Source organism: Triturus cristatus, chromosome 12 (assembly GCF_964204655.1).
Source record: "Triturus cristatus chromosome 12, aTriCri1.1, whole genome shotgun sequence".
Lineage (NCBI taxonomy): Eukaryota > Metazoa > Chordata > Amphibia > Caudata > Salamandridae > Triturus > Triturus cristatus.
Window position 1 is genome coordinate 110,483,568 of NC_140595.1, and position 19,652 is coordinate 110,503,219.

The following is a 19,652-nucleotide window of genomic DNA, read 5'->3' on the forward strand; positions in this document are numbered from 1 at the left end:
GTCGAGGACTTGACTTTTTGATGTTGTTGCCTTTGAAGAGTCAGTGTGTGTGTCTATCTGAAGATGGAATTTTCACTTCTCTGTACAGGAAATACCTTCAGCAGCCTTTCAGGAATAAGTTTCGAGTGGAGTATTGTGAAGGACGACGAGACCGAGAACATTGAGCCATCAAACAGGATCAGGTCTTTGTTTTTTTTTTAACCATATGGAACAACCATTCCTGCTAGCACTCCCCTGACCAATGTCTACAGTTCAAATCCAAACACTAATAACCCATTAGAATTGATCTTGATTCCTATCACCCAAAGGTACCTGATGACCAAAGCTCCCTCTGTCACCCTGCTAGATGTCGTTTATGTCTCTTCTGCCCTTTTCGTGCTGCCACTGTGCCCCTCTGTGATTGTCCACCTTCTTCATTCCTCCCCCTCGTAGCAATCTGGTTGCGTCTAGTTGTGATTTAACTTGCCTTGGGGCATAATTCTTTCCTTTGGCAACCCTCGGGTGTCCTCCCACGCCTCTATTTGTCTGCCACGTTATGGTTTATTTCATTTGTATATCCAACTCCTGGATGCTTTCTTGTGCCTGCCTGTCACTTTGTTGCATTTAGGTGTCTGTCCAGCACTTTTGTCCGTGGGGGTCTCCCTGCCCTTTGGTCGATCTCCGATGCATCTTCTTCCTGGTCACTGAAGTGTAATTGTGCAGTCCCCCTCTAGTGTGCTTCAAGTGTTTGGTTCATTTTGGCAATGTTTTCAACAACTGGTCACTCTACAGTGTCTTCCTGCCCAGTCCCAATTCACACTCAGTTTAAATTTGAGTTACGTTTGTGCCTGTATCTCCCCTGGTCATCCTTGGTAATTCTCTTCAGTCTGTCCAGTTTGGGTGACCTTTGTCATTTGTGTTGGCTTTTTAAGGAATGCTCTGCACCAGTTTGCTCTTTGGTGTCTGCCCAGCCTTTGGTCACCCTTGGATGTCCGTTTGCCCTATTGTCTCAATCCTAATTTCAACTAGATCCTTGTGGTTGTTTTGTGGCTTCTGCTTCCACTGTGTCTGACTGCCTCCCCTGCGATTGAGGTTTGATGTCTCTCTGGTTCTTACTAACACTTGTGTCAGTGTTTCTGATTGTCCATTCTCTGCTTTCCCAATCTGGTTAGCTGGTGTCCAATGCGCCTGTTGTATTAGTATAATCTCTCATCCTTTTTTGTCCCCGTACCACTATGACTTTCTTTTCATGTTTGTCTATCGTGCCCCTGGCTACCTAGGTGTTAGTATGTGCTCCCTGGATGTCAGTTCAATCTTAGATTAGTTGTGGACTTTTCATCAGGTACGCCATTGCCCTTGGGTTGCTTCTGCCATCTTGCCACTCCATGGCGCCTACGTGGTCTGTCATTAACTGCAGTGAGTTTGGCAGTCTTGTTCCTGGTCCACTGTTTCCTACCTCATCCCTTAGAACCACTTGATGCTTACTTCGGATTCCGTACACCTATGATTGTTGGTCTGGGACCAATCCACAATGTCTCCATATGTCAATCTGTTCCTTGGCCAGTTCTCAGTCTTGGTTCTAGCTCTGGATGTCTATGTGATCCTTTGAATATATTTTTTTGCACACCCTCCCTCTTCATTGCCCGCAGTAGTTTCTTTTGGACTTGTTGCCCCATTCTTGGTAACTGCCAATAAATCTCTCCCACTTTCCTCTTGTAGGATTTTGAAGTATTCGGAAGCAGAGTACACACCTCCGGATTACATTGCAGACATGGAGTTACGTCACAAACAAGGGGACCTGATTCTGGTGTCCGGAATCAGAACTGGAGCTAGCGCCATCAAAGTGCGAGTACTTGAGCCAATTTACAAGGTAAAGTAATTTGTCTGTAATTTTACCAAACTTGGCTTCTGGAATTTCATAGCCTGTCTGATTTTGAGGTGGTGTTGTCTGTATATTGGAAAATTATTCCTGATCAGCAGGACCACAAATAAATGCGTGACTCTCTTGTCTACATGTAGATCCTGATAGCACGACTCGTGAAGTTGAGCCCGCGAGCTCCTCTTCTCGCTTCCCTGAAGGGAGTATCTTCTGTGGCAACAAGGATGCTTGCTGCACCACCCTTCAGCTCAATTCACAAGTTTGGCTACTTAGTTTATGAGGACCTGTCCTCCTATTATCCAAGACATTACTAACTTGCCAAATGAATACCAATATCTGAAATAGGAAGTTTTACACAAAATGTTTTAGTACATCCATTCATCCACTCTCTGACTCATTCTTACATTAATTCACTCACCCATGTACAGTAAAACACACAAGCTTGGCAAGCATATGCAATATGAAATAAATGAACAAATTCAGAACAAGAAAAATGCTACCGTATAAATGTGGCTAGCACGAGTTGACAATTAAAAAATTAAAAACTACGCTTAGCAGCAGTGCTTAATTTGAGCCGGTGCTTTCCGGTGCTCAGCACCGGCACCTAATTGGTTTCCAGTTCTCGGCACCGACACCTAATTATCAACATCACACTTAGGGCAGCCTGCCACAAGGTTGCGCTGCTCATGTAATTTAGAGATGAGCAGTATAGCAGTTGTTTAGGGAAACAATATACATTAAAAAAAATTGCTAATACCTGCCTCCCCAGCCATTCCTTTAGCTTTGGGGGCCTGGAATAATCTGACTGTCGCATTTACATGCGAGAGATGGTCAGTAGTTGTTTGGACAGCGATGACAGTGGCGATGGGTGGTACAAGCTGCAGTGGCCTCCTGGTCGGAGCCCTGGCACTTAATATTTTACAAATTAAGCACTGCTTAGCAGTGAGTGGCTGTCTTGGAATGGTATTGTGATTAAGTTCTATACCATTTTGTCAACTGATGACTTCGTTTACATTTCAGACCCCTGCTTGAAGGGCTTATGAGCCCGAAATGCATTGGGTACACATATGCACGGTTTCCAAAGATGTCATGTGAATTCTGACGTGCTATAGAATAAGGCCTGGATTGGCATTTCTGAAGCACCATAAGTGTGTAATTACATTGTCTTTGTAACAGCATTGAAGCATTTTCGGAATATATATGGGTTACAATGGATTAACATGGTTCAATGTGGTTTCTGAATGTTGGATTCCTGAAATTGAATGTTCGTATAGCTGTAGCGGCTTGAGTCTGGGCCGTAGCTACCCAGCAGCTTGGATGGTTAACTTTTCACCAGTGCTATGAGGACAGAGCACATGTCAAGGCAGCACGCTAAATCCTTGCCATTGAACAGCAGCCGAAAGTTAGATTAAAAAGTAAAAAATGGAGTGCACCCTATCACTTTGCTCGTACAAGTTCTATACAAATCCATGATGGCTGATACAAAGCGTTTAAATGAGGCGGTTATCCAGCAATACTGAAACAATAATACACTATGAACAAAACTTTTCAGGATAGGCACCTAGTTTAGAAACATTGGCCAAACAGGATACATTCCACTGTAGATGAAATGAGCAATAAACAAGCAACTTGGTTCCATTGTCCAAAGAAAAACAAAAAAGGATAGGAAAGAAGAAATAAAAAATAAGGACATATAAAAGGAGAAGAGGCAAAAATAAATGTCCGAGCCCTGGACTGAGCCACGCTCAGTTTCGGGCAGGTAGGCACAGGTGATCATGCACCTACTCCCATGCAGAGCACATTGAACAAGTGGCTGAAGTGGGTTAATGCATTACACCAGGCACTACACTGTCATTGGATGAGCAGAAAGTGATTGACACTCAGGCTAGTGGCTGAAGAGAGCTGACCCAAAATTCCTCTATGTATCTAACTGTATGCATGCATGTTTATGAATTATTTTTCATTCCAGAAGCTTGGCAGACAGCTACAGTTGCCAGGCCAGATCTAAAACATACTTTAGCACATGTGCGTCTAGATCCTAATCGTTCAGTTACAAATATGTATAAAATTACAGTTGGTAAAGCAATATACAGCCCCTCCAGTGTTGCCTCACAAAGATTCTCAAAGGCAACTCTTCTATCCCCAGGGCTTGGCTTGGGTGGTTGTGACTGGGGCGGGGGGTGTAACAAACACCAAAATCCTTACTTACTACAGTAATCTGCCAGAATCATTGTAACAAAAGTCCTGTGTCATGACAATACTTCCTAAAATACCTCTTGTATTTACAATTTGTTTTCACTATAAATAAGTCAACCTGTAATGAACAGTTTGGACAGAAGGCATCTGGGGTAACTTTTATCCAATTAAACATTCAGGTCTGTATCCCTTATCATTGGCTTTTCCCCATAAGTAGCGCTGACCTATTGTACTGTGCATAACGCTACCAGAAGGCAACCTCCAGGTATACTTGCATAAAATTACAAATATGCACATTACAGATGGCAAAACAAAATACAACAGCTCCCAAGGTGCCCTAACAAGGATTCTCACAGAGCAGATCTTCTGCCACAAGACTTTAACCAACACCAAACCCCTTGTCTCCCACAGTACCTGTGTGAGTAGATAACAAAATACCCATGGACAGGCTTTACCTCACTATAATAACCTGTTGACTTTAAAATATTTTATTTTACCAATAACTAAGTCAGACATACTGCCTTTGTTTTAACTTTTCATAATTGCTAGATCAAACCTACATTATCCAGCAGAGGTTTTCTCAGTGACCCTCCAGGCCGATGGACTCTATCACTTATTCGTCACCAGGACCAACTCAGACATACTGTATTCAGGATAAACGTTCCACAAAGTGGACACCATGCGTGTAGTCCTAAAATTACAAATATGTAAAATATTACACTTGGCAAAAATATATACAACTCCTAAGCGATCTTTTTTTTTTTTTTAAAACCTTTATTTACGTCACCATGGTACACAGCTATTCAGCTGACATCCCGGAGGTCCGGCAGCACGATGAGAACAATACGTTGGAAGGTCCATAGCTATACATCAGGAGTAACAAAGGTTTAATTTTAATGGAAACCAAAAAATAAAAACACAAGCAGGGCAGAGCATACAATAAGCGTGCGCTAGTTCTCAGCCGGGGCGAGGTCCAAATCCCATCAGCGGAGCAGTACACCACGCCAAAGAAGTGAGGGGAAAGCAGAGGTACAGGACTCCAGGTTATAAACAGTTTTACATCAAAGTTGGGAGTAGAGCTAGGGGGAAAGTTGCACATCGAGCATCTCAGTAACCGGGGGCACACAAATATCTCCCCTATAATGGTTCCATTGCCCCCATATCTTATGCCATTTCTTAGGGCGACCTCGGGCACTGTACACCGTTTTCTCCCGGAACATGCCCCAGTCCATGTTTTCCATCCATGTTACCAAGGTGGGAGGTCTCTGGGATCCCCACAGCTGCGCAATATCTCGCTTCGCCACCATATTCCCCAGGGTCACCCATTGGGTCTGGGCAGCGTCATAGTCGGTGGGACCCCAGACATTCAATAGGCATCGTCTTGCCTCCGGGAAGAGCGCGATACCCGTGACCTCTTCCATCACGTCATGAATTTGTTTCCAGAACTCTACGATCTCCCCACACTCCCAAATAATGTGTAGAAAGGTGCCCAACATCCCACAGCCTCTCTTACATAAGCCATCATCAGAGAAACCCATATGAATCAGGCGGGGCCCCGTGACATAAACCCGGTGAAGTATCTTAAGATGCACCAGCCGCAGTCTAGCCGGGATCGCCACCTCCTTCGGAGAGGAGATGGTATATTGCCAGTCCTCATCATCCAGCTCGAGACCATCCCTAGTCCATTGTTCTCGCACATCAAGGAGGAGGTCGGTCCGAACATTTACAAGCTTCTTGTAAATCAAGGAGATTGTACTCTCCGGCATATGACCATCCAGAATCCGATCCTCCAAAGGAGAAGACTCAGGCACGACCTCCCCCTCGGCCCAGACAGATAGCAGAGCGTGACGCACCTGGGCGTACCGAAAGTATTCAGTACCCCCTAATTCGTACTCCTTCTGCAGCATCTCAAACGATTTCACCTTACCCTTAGTCAGCAAATCCCCAACTCTAGAAATCCCAATGAGGTCCCACTTCTCAAACCCTTTCGTGTGCCATAATTTCCCCAATATATCGGATTCGAAAAGCGGAGTAGCCTGGGTAAGTCTGTCCTTCCAGCCCAACGAATTTGTAACCGCCTTCCACACATGCACTGCCGTCTAGGTTGGTCCCGTGAGGGACCCATCCAGTGATTTGGAATACTGCGCCCTAAGATAATTACCCCCGCGCTTCAACCACCGATCCATAGCAAACCCAGGGTTCAACGCCGGACCATAAACACCGTGGTTAATCGCTCCCAATTGGGTAGCCCAATAATATCTTCTGATGTCAGGGAGTGCAATCCCCCCGTCATACCATGGAAGGGTCACCTTTGCAATAGCTATACGCGGTCGACCGTCCCATAACAGCGAGCGCTGGAGGCTCTTCACCTCACGAAAATAACAGGCCGGAACTAACTCTAGGGTGTTCTGTAGGGCATAGAGAAATCGGGGAAGAGACATCATTTTAAACAATGCGGCCCGGCCTAGGAGGGAGAGCGGCAGCCGCCTCCAACCCGCAACGTCCCGTCTCAAACGTGACAACGGAGGGAGTACGTTCTTCTCGTATCGGACAGAGGGATCGATGGAAATATATCCCCAAGTACAGAAAGCCCTGCTGGGCGATCTGGATGGAGCAATTCCGCGGGACGATAGGGGTGTCACCACTGAGAACATATAGATGCGACTTTCCCCAATTAATGGCGAGACCCGAGTATCTACCAAACGAATTCAAGACGTCACGGACCACTATGAGGGATTTCCTAGGTGAGGTCAAATATAACAAAATGTCGTCTGCGTACAAAGAAATGCGGTCCTCGTGGTCTGGCGACCATCGGATCCCTTTTATGTCTGCTGCCATCTAATCCATGCCGCCAGCAGCTCAAGGGCTAGGGCGAACAATAGTGGCGACAGAGGACAACCCTGCCGGGTGCCCCTCCCAAGCTCGAACGGAGATGACACCCTTCCCTTCACCGTGATTTTAGCCAAAGGTTCCTCATAGAGTAGCCTAATCCAGCCTATAAAACCCGGTCCGAAGCCAAATTTTGTGAGCGCTGCCCACAGATACGGCCATTCCAGTGTCGAAAGCCATCGTGGCATCAAGTGACGCCAAGATGGCCGACTCCCGCAGCGTCCCAACCTTCGCGAGCACGCCATGGAGTCGCCTGAGGTTCAACGCAGTGTTGCGGTGTGGGATAAACCCGGATTGGTCCGGGTGGATCAAGTCCCCAATGACCGTGATCAAACGGTTAGCCAACAGTTTGGCGAGGATTTTTGGCTCAGCGTTGAGTAGGCCTATACGATCCACACCTGTTCCGGGGCTTGCCATCTTTGTGTATAACCACTATTGTCGCCAGACGTTGGTCAAATGGGAGACACCCCTGCTCCCGTGCCTCTACAAACATATCTCGCAAATGCGGAGCAATCTTATCCGGCCTGAGTTTATACAACTCGATCGGCAAGCCATTCGGGCCCGAGGCCTTGCCCGGGTTTAGCGAGCGGATAGCAACTGCAACCTCATCGGCAGTGATGTTACCATCAAGGTCCTCCCTGTCTACGTTGGAGAGACAAGGCAGGGCAATATCTCGCAGCAATTCGTGCGAGTCTTCCTCCGGCTTGTCCGACACGGACGTATAGACCATGCGGAAGTGGTCCGCGAAACACTGGACTATCCCGTCGGGGTCTGTGACAATATCCCCGCCGACCGTCACTATTTCTGGCACAACTCTATTCACTCGTTCTTTTCTGTCTAACCATGCTATTAGTTTCCCAGCCTTGTCACCTACATCATACAATCGCCCTTGTTGTTCCCTGCTAAGAACCTTAGCCGCGTTTGCCACCAGTGCTTTATATTCCGACTGTTTTAAGCTCAACTTATGCAGTGTTTCCGCAGTAACCTCGTCTTCCAGGACTGACTCTAATACCACTATCTCAGCCTCGATCTGCGCCACCTCCGCATCTCTCCGACGTTTGACATCCGCTATCAGGGAGAGGGCCTCCTCTCTCAGTACTGTTTTAAACGCTTCCCACAAGGACACCGCAGAGGTGACCGAGCCAAGATTCTCCGAAAAGTAGACATCGACCGCTTTCAGCAACGCGCTACGAGTCCTAGGGTCACGGAAATACCAGGGGTTAATCGGGGCCACCCTACCTCCCGCTCCACGGCCAAAATCCATACAAATCCACACCGGCGAATGATCGGAGATGCCCCTAGCCATGTGCCTAGCCTCGGATACCAAGGAAGCTTGGGCAGCCAAGGTGAGAACGTAATCTATTCTAGAGAGACTGCCATGCGCCCCAGAGTGAAAAGTGTACTGCCGCTGAGCGGGGTGTAGCAGCCTCCAGCAGTCAACCAGACCTAGTGTATCAATAAAATCTGGGAGCCATCTCTGCGCCCCCCCGGGGTCCCTTGGCGGATGTCTGTCTAGTAATCCGGAACCAACTGCATTAAAATCACCACCCACCAACAACACGCCCTCGGGGAGATCCAGCATAGCCCTCCCCAAGTCAGCAAACGTGGCGGTCTGCTGGCCAGGAGGGACATAAACAGAAACCAAAACCAGTGTCCGGCCCTCCCACCTCCCCGCAACAGCCACAAAGCGCCCCCTCTCATCGACAGTAGTGGAATCAATCTCAAACGGCAACGAGGTCCTAACGAGTATTCCAGCCCCCCGAGATCCCGAGGAAAACCCAGAGTGCGCAACAAATTTATACCCCTTTCTATTGAGAGCATGACACGTGTTGCCTATCAGGTGCGTCTCCTGCAGCAAAACTATATCAGGAGAGCACCTCTTCAGAAATTGCAAAACAATCCCCCGCTTAATACGATCCCCCAAGCCGTTAACATTCCAACTAAGTATATTCAAACCCCTACCCCCCATCACAGAATGGCAAGAGACCCCCGCCCCCTCCAGAGAACAGCACACGAGACTTTCATTGCGGTACCCTGCAAAATAAAAAGCAACAACAAACACTCCAACAAACCCACACCACCCCCCACCCTGCACCCCTGCGTAAGCCTAAAAAGCCCCCCCAACTTGCAGTGTGCCTGTCGCCCTAGCAGAAGCTAATCTACAAGAAGAAACCCCGTAGGAGGAAAGAGGTCCCATTGTACCCTCGCCACCCCCGGATCATAGCCATCAATGAAAACAAATCAGCGAACCACTGTCCTGAGCTTAGCCAGAATGTTCAATCACCGGAGTCCTCACTCTTTTGCGACATGGCCACCTTCCGCTCCGCCAGCATGATCCCCGCTAGTCCTCCGCGGAGGCAATGTGTCGAGCCATTCCCCAACCTCGTCTGGCAAGTCAAAGAAAAAAGTTCGCTCTTCGTACTCGACGCGCAACTTGGCTGGGAAGAGCATGGCATACTTCAGGCCCATCTCACGTAGCCTCCGCTTAACCCCCAGGAAACTCTGCCGTTGCTTCTGCACCGCTTGGGTGAAGTCAGGATAGAAGCTCACTGCAGTGTTCTGGAAAGTGACTGGTCCGGACGCTCGTGACGCCTGCAGAATGGCATCGCGGTCCCTGAAATTGAAAATCCTGGCGATGATCGGTCTCGGGGGGGCTCCCACCTTGGGCCTCCCCCCGGGACTCGGTGGGCCCGTTCGACCGCAAAGAACTTGCTGAGGCCCTTAGGCGCCAAATGATTAACCACCAAGTCCTCGACAAACAAGTCCGCTGATTGCTCTTCCGATTTCTCCGGAACGCCAACAATGCGCACGTTGTTGCGCCTCGCCCGGCCTTCAAAATCCTCCATCTTGCGGGCAAAGAGGTCATTGGTAGTCCTCAGAGTGCGGACCTCTAATTGCAGATCAGAGACGTCCCCCGTGAGGCTAGAGGTTTTTTGGTCCAAAGATTGAACTCTCTCATTAGTTTTCCCCAGGTCAGCGCGAAGCAAATTAACGTCAACCGAGATAGTGTCCACTTTGTGTGCCAGGGTCTCGAACTGCTGCCCAATAGAGGACTTCATCTCCTCAATGGCACCCATGATGTCTTGCAGTGTCAATTCCGGTGCGGGGACCGAGCCGTCTCTCGGTAATTCCTGTGGCTTCCCCAGTCCACTTGGCGATCCCTTTTGCTGGGCATAGCGATCCATATTGTTAGTTTGAGTGTAGCCCCCCCGCCTGGAATTCTTGGGCTTCTGTTTGTCGGCTTCCGATTTGGTCGACATCCTCAACACCAGGAACAGTCAGTGTCAAAGACGGGCCGCTCAGCCACACTATTAGCACGAGGTCCGCAGGATCCGGGACCCCGATTCAAGCCCATGGTGTGCAGGCCAAGCTGCAGGCGACTGTTGCCCAAGACACTCGCGGGCCGAGGCACGCAGTTGTAGAAGAAAACGAAAGTGAAAACATCCCCCATCCGATGGTCTGCACAACACACGGCCGTTGTTGTTCAATTAGTGTCCGAGCCCATGCCAACGCGAGACCCGGGCACCTCCCGGGGATAGGCCGCGAACTTCCACTTGTCACAACTTCGGTCTCCGGTGTACGATTTCAGTCCGGACAACGACACTCGCCTCAGCAATGGTTCATCTCCAATATTCCGGATATTTAACACAGGATTTTTCCAGGATAGTTGCCGGAGGGAACGAGGGTCGCGGGAGCTCTGTCTCACGCTGCCATCTTGGTCCCGCGCTAGGCTCCTCACTAAGCGATCTTTTAAAGGAATATCACTACAGCCCACGATTTTTTGTACAAAAGATCCCACAAAATCTAAAATAAAAGCTGTTGGTCAACCCTCCTTTTACTGACCCTTAGAAGGAGGCTTGGCATGAGAGAGGTGTTTCCATTCTCTTTCTGCATGCCTGTGAGTGTCTTGAGGAGGCTTGTTGAAAAAGACTGCAGGACACCAGAATTAGGCTGGCATGTTAATGTCCCTGCCTCCTTTGGCCGATTGGTGTGTGACCCTCACCATGTTTCTCAGTTCAACAACTAATTAACACCCCCTTCCTGGATTGTCTTCTTCCAAGGCACCCCTCCCCGACTCCTCCACCTTCCCTGTCAAGTGTTTTCTGCCCCACCCTGATCACTTGCATCTCCCCTGCCACCAGTGTTCCTCCTGCTTACCTTATAGTTTAGCCTGAAGAGGTATGCTTGCTATACAGTTAGGCTGGTTGCTTTCATGAGTTTGTACCTTTCACATATTAAGGACTGTGGCAAGACAGAGTAGAATTCTGCATAATAAAGATGAAAGGCAAATAAGCCGACCCTAGTGCTGCGCAGTGTTGCGTGCCTGTGCTCACAGCTCAGTCCAGTACTGCAGTTAATCGTGTGTGCTTCTTGCCTCCCATAGTTCGTGGAGGATGCCACAGTCCGCCTATTTGTCCTGGAGAACATCTTCATCGTGCCCTCAACTGATGTCTACCTTCTTGTTGGAGCCTACGTTAGATACAAAGTTAGACGACTTGTTTATGGAAAGATCATAGGTAAGTGGTCAGAATGTTTATGGACATAGAACTTCCCCCAAAAATTATTTTCTTGAAGATTAAATGAATATTTGCATCTGTATTTTAGTTGTGTCATGCGGCTTTGCAGAAGATGGTCACTGGTATCAAAAGTAGATATACCTACTTAAATCCAGTTACTCTTTAACCAAGAATACTTCCCTTGTCTTTCTTCCCATTTCACAATGACCCACCCATCTGACCATGGTGAACTTGGGACTCAAACGCGGAACCCGACAGTCTTAAAGTATACAGTATGGAGGTGTTCTTTCGCAATACTGAGTTCAAAAGGTTGCACTGCCAAAATACTGGGCCCAGAATAGTAACTTTACCACATACTTGTAAAGATAAGTATATTAAAGTGTAGATTTACTCTCAACTCCCCTTTTGTAGACCTTCAGGATATATACATATTCAAGGTGTGTAGGTGTAGAGTGACAAATAGCACATCTACACTTGCCTACATGTACTTATCTGCATGTTAGTGTTGTACTGGGTATTCTGTATGTGATATTATTGCAGGACAATATGTTTTGTTCATCGATATTGTGGTATACAATACATCATATATAAAAGACTCTTTTTGGAAAGCGGTGTTGTTCCTGCCATACAGGGGATATGAGATTGTTTTAGTCAAAATAAAATCTTTAAACAGGGATATGTATAACGTGGCAGTAGGAAAGGGGCAGACAAAATAGAGAAGGCAAAGTTACAAACTATTAAGTAATTCTTTGAAATGGCTAAGTAGACTGGGCTCTTGGAAGACAGACATCTGCCTGGAGATGGATATAATAAATTGGGGTTAAGCTGCAGGGCTAAGTTGCCATAAATGAGAGTATGCTTTGCCTCCCTGGAACCCACAAAAACAGAAAAAGTAATCAGAGCAGGATGAGCAGATGTTTTTTTGCTGAGACTTCCCCTATTTTTTTTTGTTTTGTTTGTAGAGTTTTATAAAGCGAAAACTTGACCCGAATCCAATCTGGTATCAGAGCGCTTTACATAGCACCAGTTAGGTTACATGAGGACACATTCATTCTTTGTTAGGCACGGGGAGACTAAGTGATTTGCCCAGAATCACAGGATGTTCAGCGTCATTACCGAGACTCGAACCCAGTCCCCCAGGTCCGAGGTCGAGCGCCCTAGCCGTTAGGCCAACTCCTCTCCCCAAATGGGTGGGAAAGGTAAGAGGAAATGAAAAAAGAACAGTTCCGGGTAAGTAGTCAATATCTACGATGAGGGCTCCCTCTCTCTTGGATGTTCATGTACACTAAAATGGCCCTCCCATTTTTGTGTTTGTTTTGGACTCTTAACAGTATAATGTCAGTAGTAAAGGGCAGTAGGCATTTCAAAGTCTCAAAGTTTACTTGCCATTAAGTGAAAATCATACTCTGTAGAAATGTAAAGGTGGAAATCAGGGTGACTAAAAGCACATCTTGGGGCCTGATGTATGCTTTGGTGGGCGGCTGCCAGTCTGTCAGGGTCCAAAGGTCTCTCCTTCGGCACACAGGCTTGGACTACAACCAACCATATTAAGGGATCTCCACTGGCCCAGCAGAGATCTCTGCGCCTCCAGCGGGGCTGCCGTCACAGCGGCTCCTCCGACGGCACTGTAAGTTTAGTAAGCGGCTGACATGTTTCGGCTAGCCGCTCATCAAATGCTCATGTTTTTCATACACAAACTCCCAAAACGGGTAATGTGAAAAGCAAAAATGTAATGACCCTGACACCCTAAGAAATTTCTCAGATGGCGTGGGAGTAATGTTTCTGTTTTTTTTTAGTTTGGGACTGCCAGAGATTACCTTGTAGTCCCAAAGTGAAAAAAAACCTCTGTACTACTCTCTTTAAATGGGGTGGATGGTCTGATGCACCTACTCCGATGGTCCAAGCTCTGCCAGGCCATTGGTGTAGCGTTTCCAATGCCACAGAGGATGAGGAACCGTTGTTGGAAACAAGACTATCTTTCGGAATCAAAATAGAACAGGAAGGCTGTATGGCAGACACGAGGCTCCACCATGTTTGTGGCAGAGTAGCTTGTCCGCCAAACTCTAAACCAGGTCCGTTCTCTCCAAAAATATATTACTCACCCAATTGTGATTTGAAGGTGCTGTGTGGGAAAAAGGAATACATCCCAGCATTGCCAGTTCTTGGGAGAGCCATCTGACCTAGTTGTCACTATAGGGTATCCTATCACTTATGTAGGTATGGGCAGTGTCGTGTGATGTCTTATGAGCCTGTATGCATCAATTGGAATATCAGATGCAAGGAAGCATCTTCTGCAGCACTGGGAACTTGGAGGTGCCTTCTGAAATATCAGCAACTTGGAAGTGCTCTCTGTCATATCAAGAGACTGCGGGTGCCCCCTTGTGTCTGATGTTTAGAGTTGTTGATGATGTCTCAGGATCTTGGAGATGCTCTATGGCATTTTGGCAGGTTGCTGTTTTCTTCGGATTCCTCAAGAGCCTGTAGAAGCCCACTGGCATCCTAAGAGCATGGATAGGGATTATTAACTGGCCTGCAGTGAAAGCTGGTGCCAAGCAAGGTGGACTATGGAGAGCTCACAAATACCCCCTGGCATCTCTGGGGCTTGATGGGTATTTCAGCTAAGAAACCTTCCAGAAGCTGTAGGAAGAGCCAGGTGTTCATAGCAACAGTTGTTGCAAAACATATTATATCACACCTAAAATGATTGTGTTTCTGTCATGCCATTATTATTGTATATGATGTTCTCCCACAGAGTACAAGTAAGAGAGACTCCATGCCCGTGTGCATATTACGTTTGAAAGTTGGCCTGAACGCAACAATATCTTGCTTATCGATTAACAATGTATTTGTCTAATATGTACATGCTGGTTCGACACACATCCCCTCTCATTGTCTCATCACAGAAGTGGATCTTCCCCTCGAACATTATGATCTGGAGTTTCAGAATGAAGTTGTTGGCCCCGGTGGTTCCATGGACCAGGCCGTGGCCGATCTGGACATCAACACCGTCACAGTCACTGCATTGCAATTAGGACTTGTCAATCTTGTCTTCATCCATAAAAGTATCCTTTGTGTGTTTCTGGGCTGGTGCCAAATTTTGTTGGTCTGTTTGGCGTAAACAGTGTTGTGCATATGTGTGTGTCCACATGTTGTTGGAGGGAGATGGTGACCTTTCGCTGTTTCAGTAGAAGAAGAGAGAAATGCTACTCAGCAATGGTAAACAGCCAGATTTCCTCTACTTCTTATTTGGGGGGCATTCCATTTGAAAGTGCTCTTACTTGGTGTAGACAATGGATCTGAAACACAAGATAAAATGATTTGCTCAGTGGGAAGGCCCAGGGACCTGATGGGGTCCCTATTGATGTGTACAAAACAGTCCCTGAACTATGGGGCCCATTGCTTACAAAAGTTTTTAATACTGCCGTACGTTCTGGGGTTCCACATACTTGGGAAGAATCCATTATCGTACCGATTTTCAAGAAAGGAGACAGGGGGGATGCAAAGAATTACCGTCCAATATCCCTCCTGGACTCCTCGGTGAAAGTCATGAGCCGGGTACTCATGGTCAGGTTAGAAGAATGGGCCGAGTCCAATAATATCCTTGCTGACTCCCAATACGGCTTCAGGCGGGGCAGAGGAACATTAGAGCAATGCCTTAACCTTGATTTAATCATAGGTAAATATACCAAGGCAAAAAAAGGATCTCTCTATCTCTGCTTCGCAGACCTGAGTAGTGCCTTTGATATGGTGGATCATGGCACCCTATGGACCACGCTATTGGAAATGGGGGCTCCAGAGTCAATTGTTTACTTTCTAGCGAGACTTTATGCCAAATTAAACTCTAGTGTCCGCTATGGTCAGGCCGGAGAGTGTACCCCCAAGTTTAGGGTTAGACGGGGAATTAGGCAAGGGTGTGTGCTTGCCCCTTTGCTTTTTATTCTTTTTATTAACAAAGTGGACGCAGTTCTAAAGGAGATTGCGGCTGACGCACCAAAAATAAAAGATTTCAGCGTTCCCGTACTCCTCTACGCGGACGACGCTGTAATTTTGTCTAGGACCCCTATTGGCCTACAGCGTCTGATGGACAGGTTCCTGCTGTTCATCAACGATAGAAAGCTGTTGATCAACAAGACCAAAACCTTCATTATGGAGTGTGGGGCGGTATGTAAAAAACCTCATGCTTACTTTTTAGAAGGTCACAAGGTGTCAACTGTGGAATCTTTTAACTATCTCGGCATCACCTTTTCTAAATCAGGCAGCTGGACCAGGGAGATTAATAATGTCCAGGCTAGGATGGCGAAAAGCTCGCATGGGGTGTTCAAATTCGCTACAAACATTGGAGATAAACGGATCAAAGATATGTTGATGATCTTTCAAATGAGATGTTTATCCGTGGCCCTTTATGGAGCCGGAGTGTGGGGGTATACCAAGCCAGGGAACCTGCAAGTAGAGGAAAACCTATTTCTGAAAAGGTTGTTGTGTCTACCTAAATCTGCCACAAATGATTTGGTTCATAGAGAACTAGGTATCTCCCCCCTCTCAGACTTACTGGCATTAAGGCCCTTAATGCTGTGGCGTTCTGTATGGTTAAAAGAAGAGACCTCCCTAAGCAGAGCAATCATTGGAGATTGTCTCTCCATTGATGGCCATATGAAAATTCCTTGGATTAAATATGTCATTAATTGTTACTTCGAGATTTATGGTATTAGTCTTAAAGACGACTGTAACGCCTCATCCAGTCTGTCTAAAAAAGTGATGAAATCAGTTTTTACGAATTTTACACTAGAGCAAAGGGAAAGTACTAGTAGTAATTTAAGTACATGTATGTTTTATAGTAGATTTTGTGAAGATGAGGGTTTTCAGTCATATCTGAGTTTAGTCACTCGACCCTCCCATAGGTACGTCATCACCAGATTAAGGTTTGGGATAGTTCATCATTTGGTGGCTTACCCGTGTATTAAAAAACACCCGGTAGGCCCATGCCCTTGCGATAACGTATCAGCTCAAAGCACCATGCACTTTCTTTTGTCATGTAATCTTTATGATAATTACCGTCGAGCCTATCTCAAACCCATCTTTTTAAAATATGGAGTAAGGAACAGAAAAGATGCCATGAAACTGCTTTTTAAACCATATCCTGATGTATGCTTTTTTACTGCAACCTTCCTCTTATTAGCTATCAAAGTAAGGCCTGGTATGCTCTTTTAATTATTTATATTCTTAAATCATGTAACCTGTCTACATTTTTAATCATGTATTGTTTGATGTATTTGATGAGTATTTGTTCTGCTTTTATGGACTTGTGTTTTAAGCTCCGAATAAAGCCTTATGAAATGAATGAAATGATTTGCTCAGTGTTACAGAAGATAATCTAGTTGGTCAGTGGACAACTAGGGATTGGAATTCTAGTTTCTCCAACTTTGCCTTTAGATCCTATCTCTGCCGAGAACAATTTGCCTAGATTTCATGTCCATGCACAACATTAATTACTCTTGTGTCAAATGAACTCTTAGTCACAGTACCATATCAATCCTCAAATATACCAAACATTAGTCAACTATATTACTGTGTTCCAGGGGTGGGGAAGTAATGTAAAGAATGTGACTTCTCATTCAGGCTAACAATATATTTGCAAACCTATCTTAGTTTTTAAATGTTCACTGATGCAGAAGAAACCTTCTGAAGGGTCATTTGCATAACTCACCTACATCGAGTGAAATAGCCCCAGTTTTGCACAGAGCACTTTTGAGTCCGAAATGCCACAAATATCTCTGAAGGGTTGTCTCAAATCATTGACAAAATTATGTCTGGAAATGCTTCTCTAAAGGCATTTGGTCCTGTTGGGCCTCCGTAGGGAGGTGCAAGCATGTGTCTTCTGGTACAATAGGCTCAGGAGCAGTGCCTGGACTTATCCAACCCAGATAGAGACTCAAATATAAGCCAAAACATGACATGCACCAACACTTGAGTGAATCTTAACAACCAGGAATGCCTTTTGTAGCATTCCATTCCATCATTCTTTAGCTTGTCTGCGCCATTATAGAAGTGAACCAACCACATGAATATCAGTCTTAGCGCCACAAACCTACAGAACAGCTATAGTGATGTCCAAAGTCTCAAAGATGTGAGACAAAGTGGTTGTCTCCTCGCTCAACACAAGTACAACAAAATAGATGGGTTTGAGATTCCTTGCACTCCAGGTCTGGAGATAACACTGAAATAGTTCAACAGGACAGATGGGAGAACCTTCTGAACTGTAAAACACAGATTGATACTGAGAATATGCCCCCATCCCGGACATAGATGGGTCTACAATTAAGGCAATGATACTGAGCCTTCAGATGTTCAGTGGAAATACAATGCCATAATCCTGTAACCTACACATACCCGTAGTAAATGTAAGGTCATTTCTCCAAGTTTGGAAACACTCAGATGAATGTAAGCAGAGGGGAGGACATGTTCCCTTACATTTGGGCAGAATACAACTGAAGTTTAGGACTTTGCACAGCTACCATATTAGGATATGTCTTGCCACTTGGTACTGTGAAATTACATGAGATGTAATCTGAAAATCTGTGAGCTGGCAATTGTGCAGTGCAAGGATACATAAGCAATCCCGGGCGTTGTTTCCACACTGTGTGGCTTCCTTAAGCTTTGGCAAAGATATCCACATGCGAGGGGCTCTGGGGCTTCCCAAATGTACGGTTCATGTCGTGGAGGCTGGATCTATAGGTAAGCTTTTGGCACAGTGTGCGAATGTGGCGACATTATGGGCTCCTGGTGCCCCTTATTGCACTGATAGAAATCATGTGCTCTCTGAGAGGACCAGTGGGTGCATCTCAAGGTCTGAGCCCTTTGTCCCAGACTGTCACCTCAAAGATGGACTGCGGATCTGAGGCTTCCACCTTCAGTAAGGCAGCGCGTCTCTTACTTTAGAAACTTTATTCGATCTTTACAATGAAGGTCATAAAAGTGCATCTCAGTCTGTCACACCCGGGGGGTGTTCTTCCACTTTAGCGCGTTTTTTTACATCACCCTACAAAAATATCGACTCCAAGAAGAAACTGCCGCTATATCCTCATGATAAGTCTACAAAGAAAACTATAGATTTAGGGCCAGATGTACGACCCTTTTTTGTGGCCGCAAATGGGAGAACCTCTATTTTGTGGCGCCAAAAATGGGTAATGGCATGTACAAATGCTATTTTGCGAGTCACTAACTCACAAAATAGCATTTGCGACTCTCGCTATTAGGAAGGGGCGTCCCTTCCGAATAGCGAGTCAACATGCTATGTACTAGTGTTTTGCGACCGCATTTGAGGCCGCAAAACCCTCGCAGTTCACTGGGACCCCTTCCCCTTTGTGAGTATGTTGGAAAATATTTTTTAAGAGCAGGCAGTGGTCCCAGACACCAATGCCTGCCCTTAAAGAACATTAAACTGAAAAGTTTCATTTTTCTTTTTTAAATGCATCCCGTTTATCTTGAAGGAAAACGGGCTGCATTAAAAAAAAACTGCTTTATTAAAAAAGCAGTCCCAGACATGGTGGTGTGCTGAGCCCAGTAGGCCACCATTCCTGGGAGGGCCTGTCATTCCCAATGGGCTCGAAAATTGCGAGAGGCTCATTAATAGTCATGAGCATCGCAATTTGCGACCCCATTGGGAATCGCAAAACAGTGTAATAACACTGTTGTACATTTCATTTAGCGCCTGGCAATTTGCGACTTGCAATGAGTCGCAAATTGCAAGGCGCTAAATGAAAGGGTCGTACATCTGGCCCTCAATACTCTTAACTTCATATTTACGTGCCTTGAGAAGGGTACATAGATGTGGAATTAAGTATAGTTTAGGAATTGTAAATCTATGCCTATCTGCATATACTTTCCTTGGCTATATAGGGGCAATCAATGTTCTGGAGTTAATATTTTTGTAGGGTGATATAAAACTCTAAATTTGGACGTGTTGCCTCTCAGGAGACGCGTAGTGTGCCTTGAACTGTCCCCTGAAGACAGCCGCAGTGTGTCTCGGGGTGTGACCTCACCAAAGAGCAGTGTTCTGAGCCTGAGGCTCTCACACTCTGGGAGAAGCGGTAGGCTTCCTCCGGATCCTCACAGTTGTAAATGTCATTTGTCGCAGGCACTTCATGGTGGAGATTGGATATGTTGTTTTCTACCCTGATCCGTCTCCTGTTGTT

The 19,652-nt window shown here is 46.2% G+C and overlaps 1 protein-coding gene across 1 annotated transcript in view; it reads left to right on the forward strand.

Moving 5' to 3' along the window:
* NUP210L (nucleoporin 210 like) overlaps positions 1 to 19,652 on the forward strand; it is a 358,615-nt gene that overhangs the window by 43,738 nt on the left and 295,225 nt on the right. The window contains exons 4-8 of the mRNA XM_085637033.1: positions 89 to 182; positions 1,699 to 1,849; positions 11,328 to 11,460; positions 14,364 to 14,522; positions 18,124 to 18,192. Coding sequence (XP_085493159.1) covers positions 89 to 182; positions 1,699 to 1,849; positions 11,328 to 11,460; positions 14,364 to 14,522; positions 18,124 to 18,192 — 606 coding nt within the window. The remainder of the gene's footprint in view (positions 1 to 88; positions 183 to 1,698; positions 1,850 to 11,327; positions 11,461 to 14,363; positions 14,523 to 18,123; positions 18,193 to 19,652) is intronic.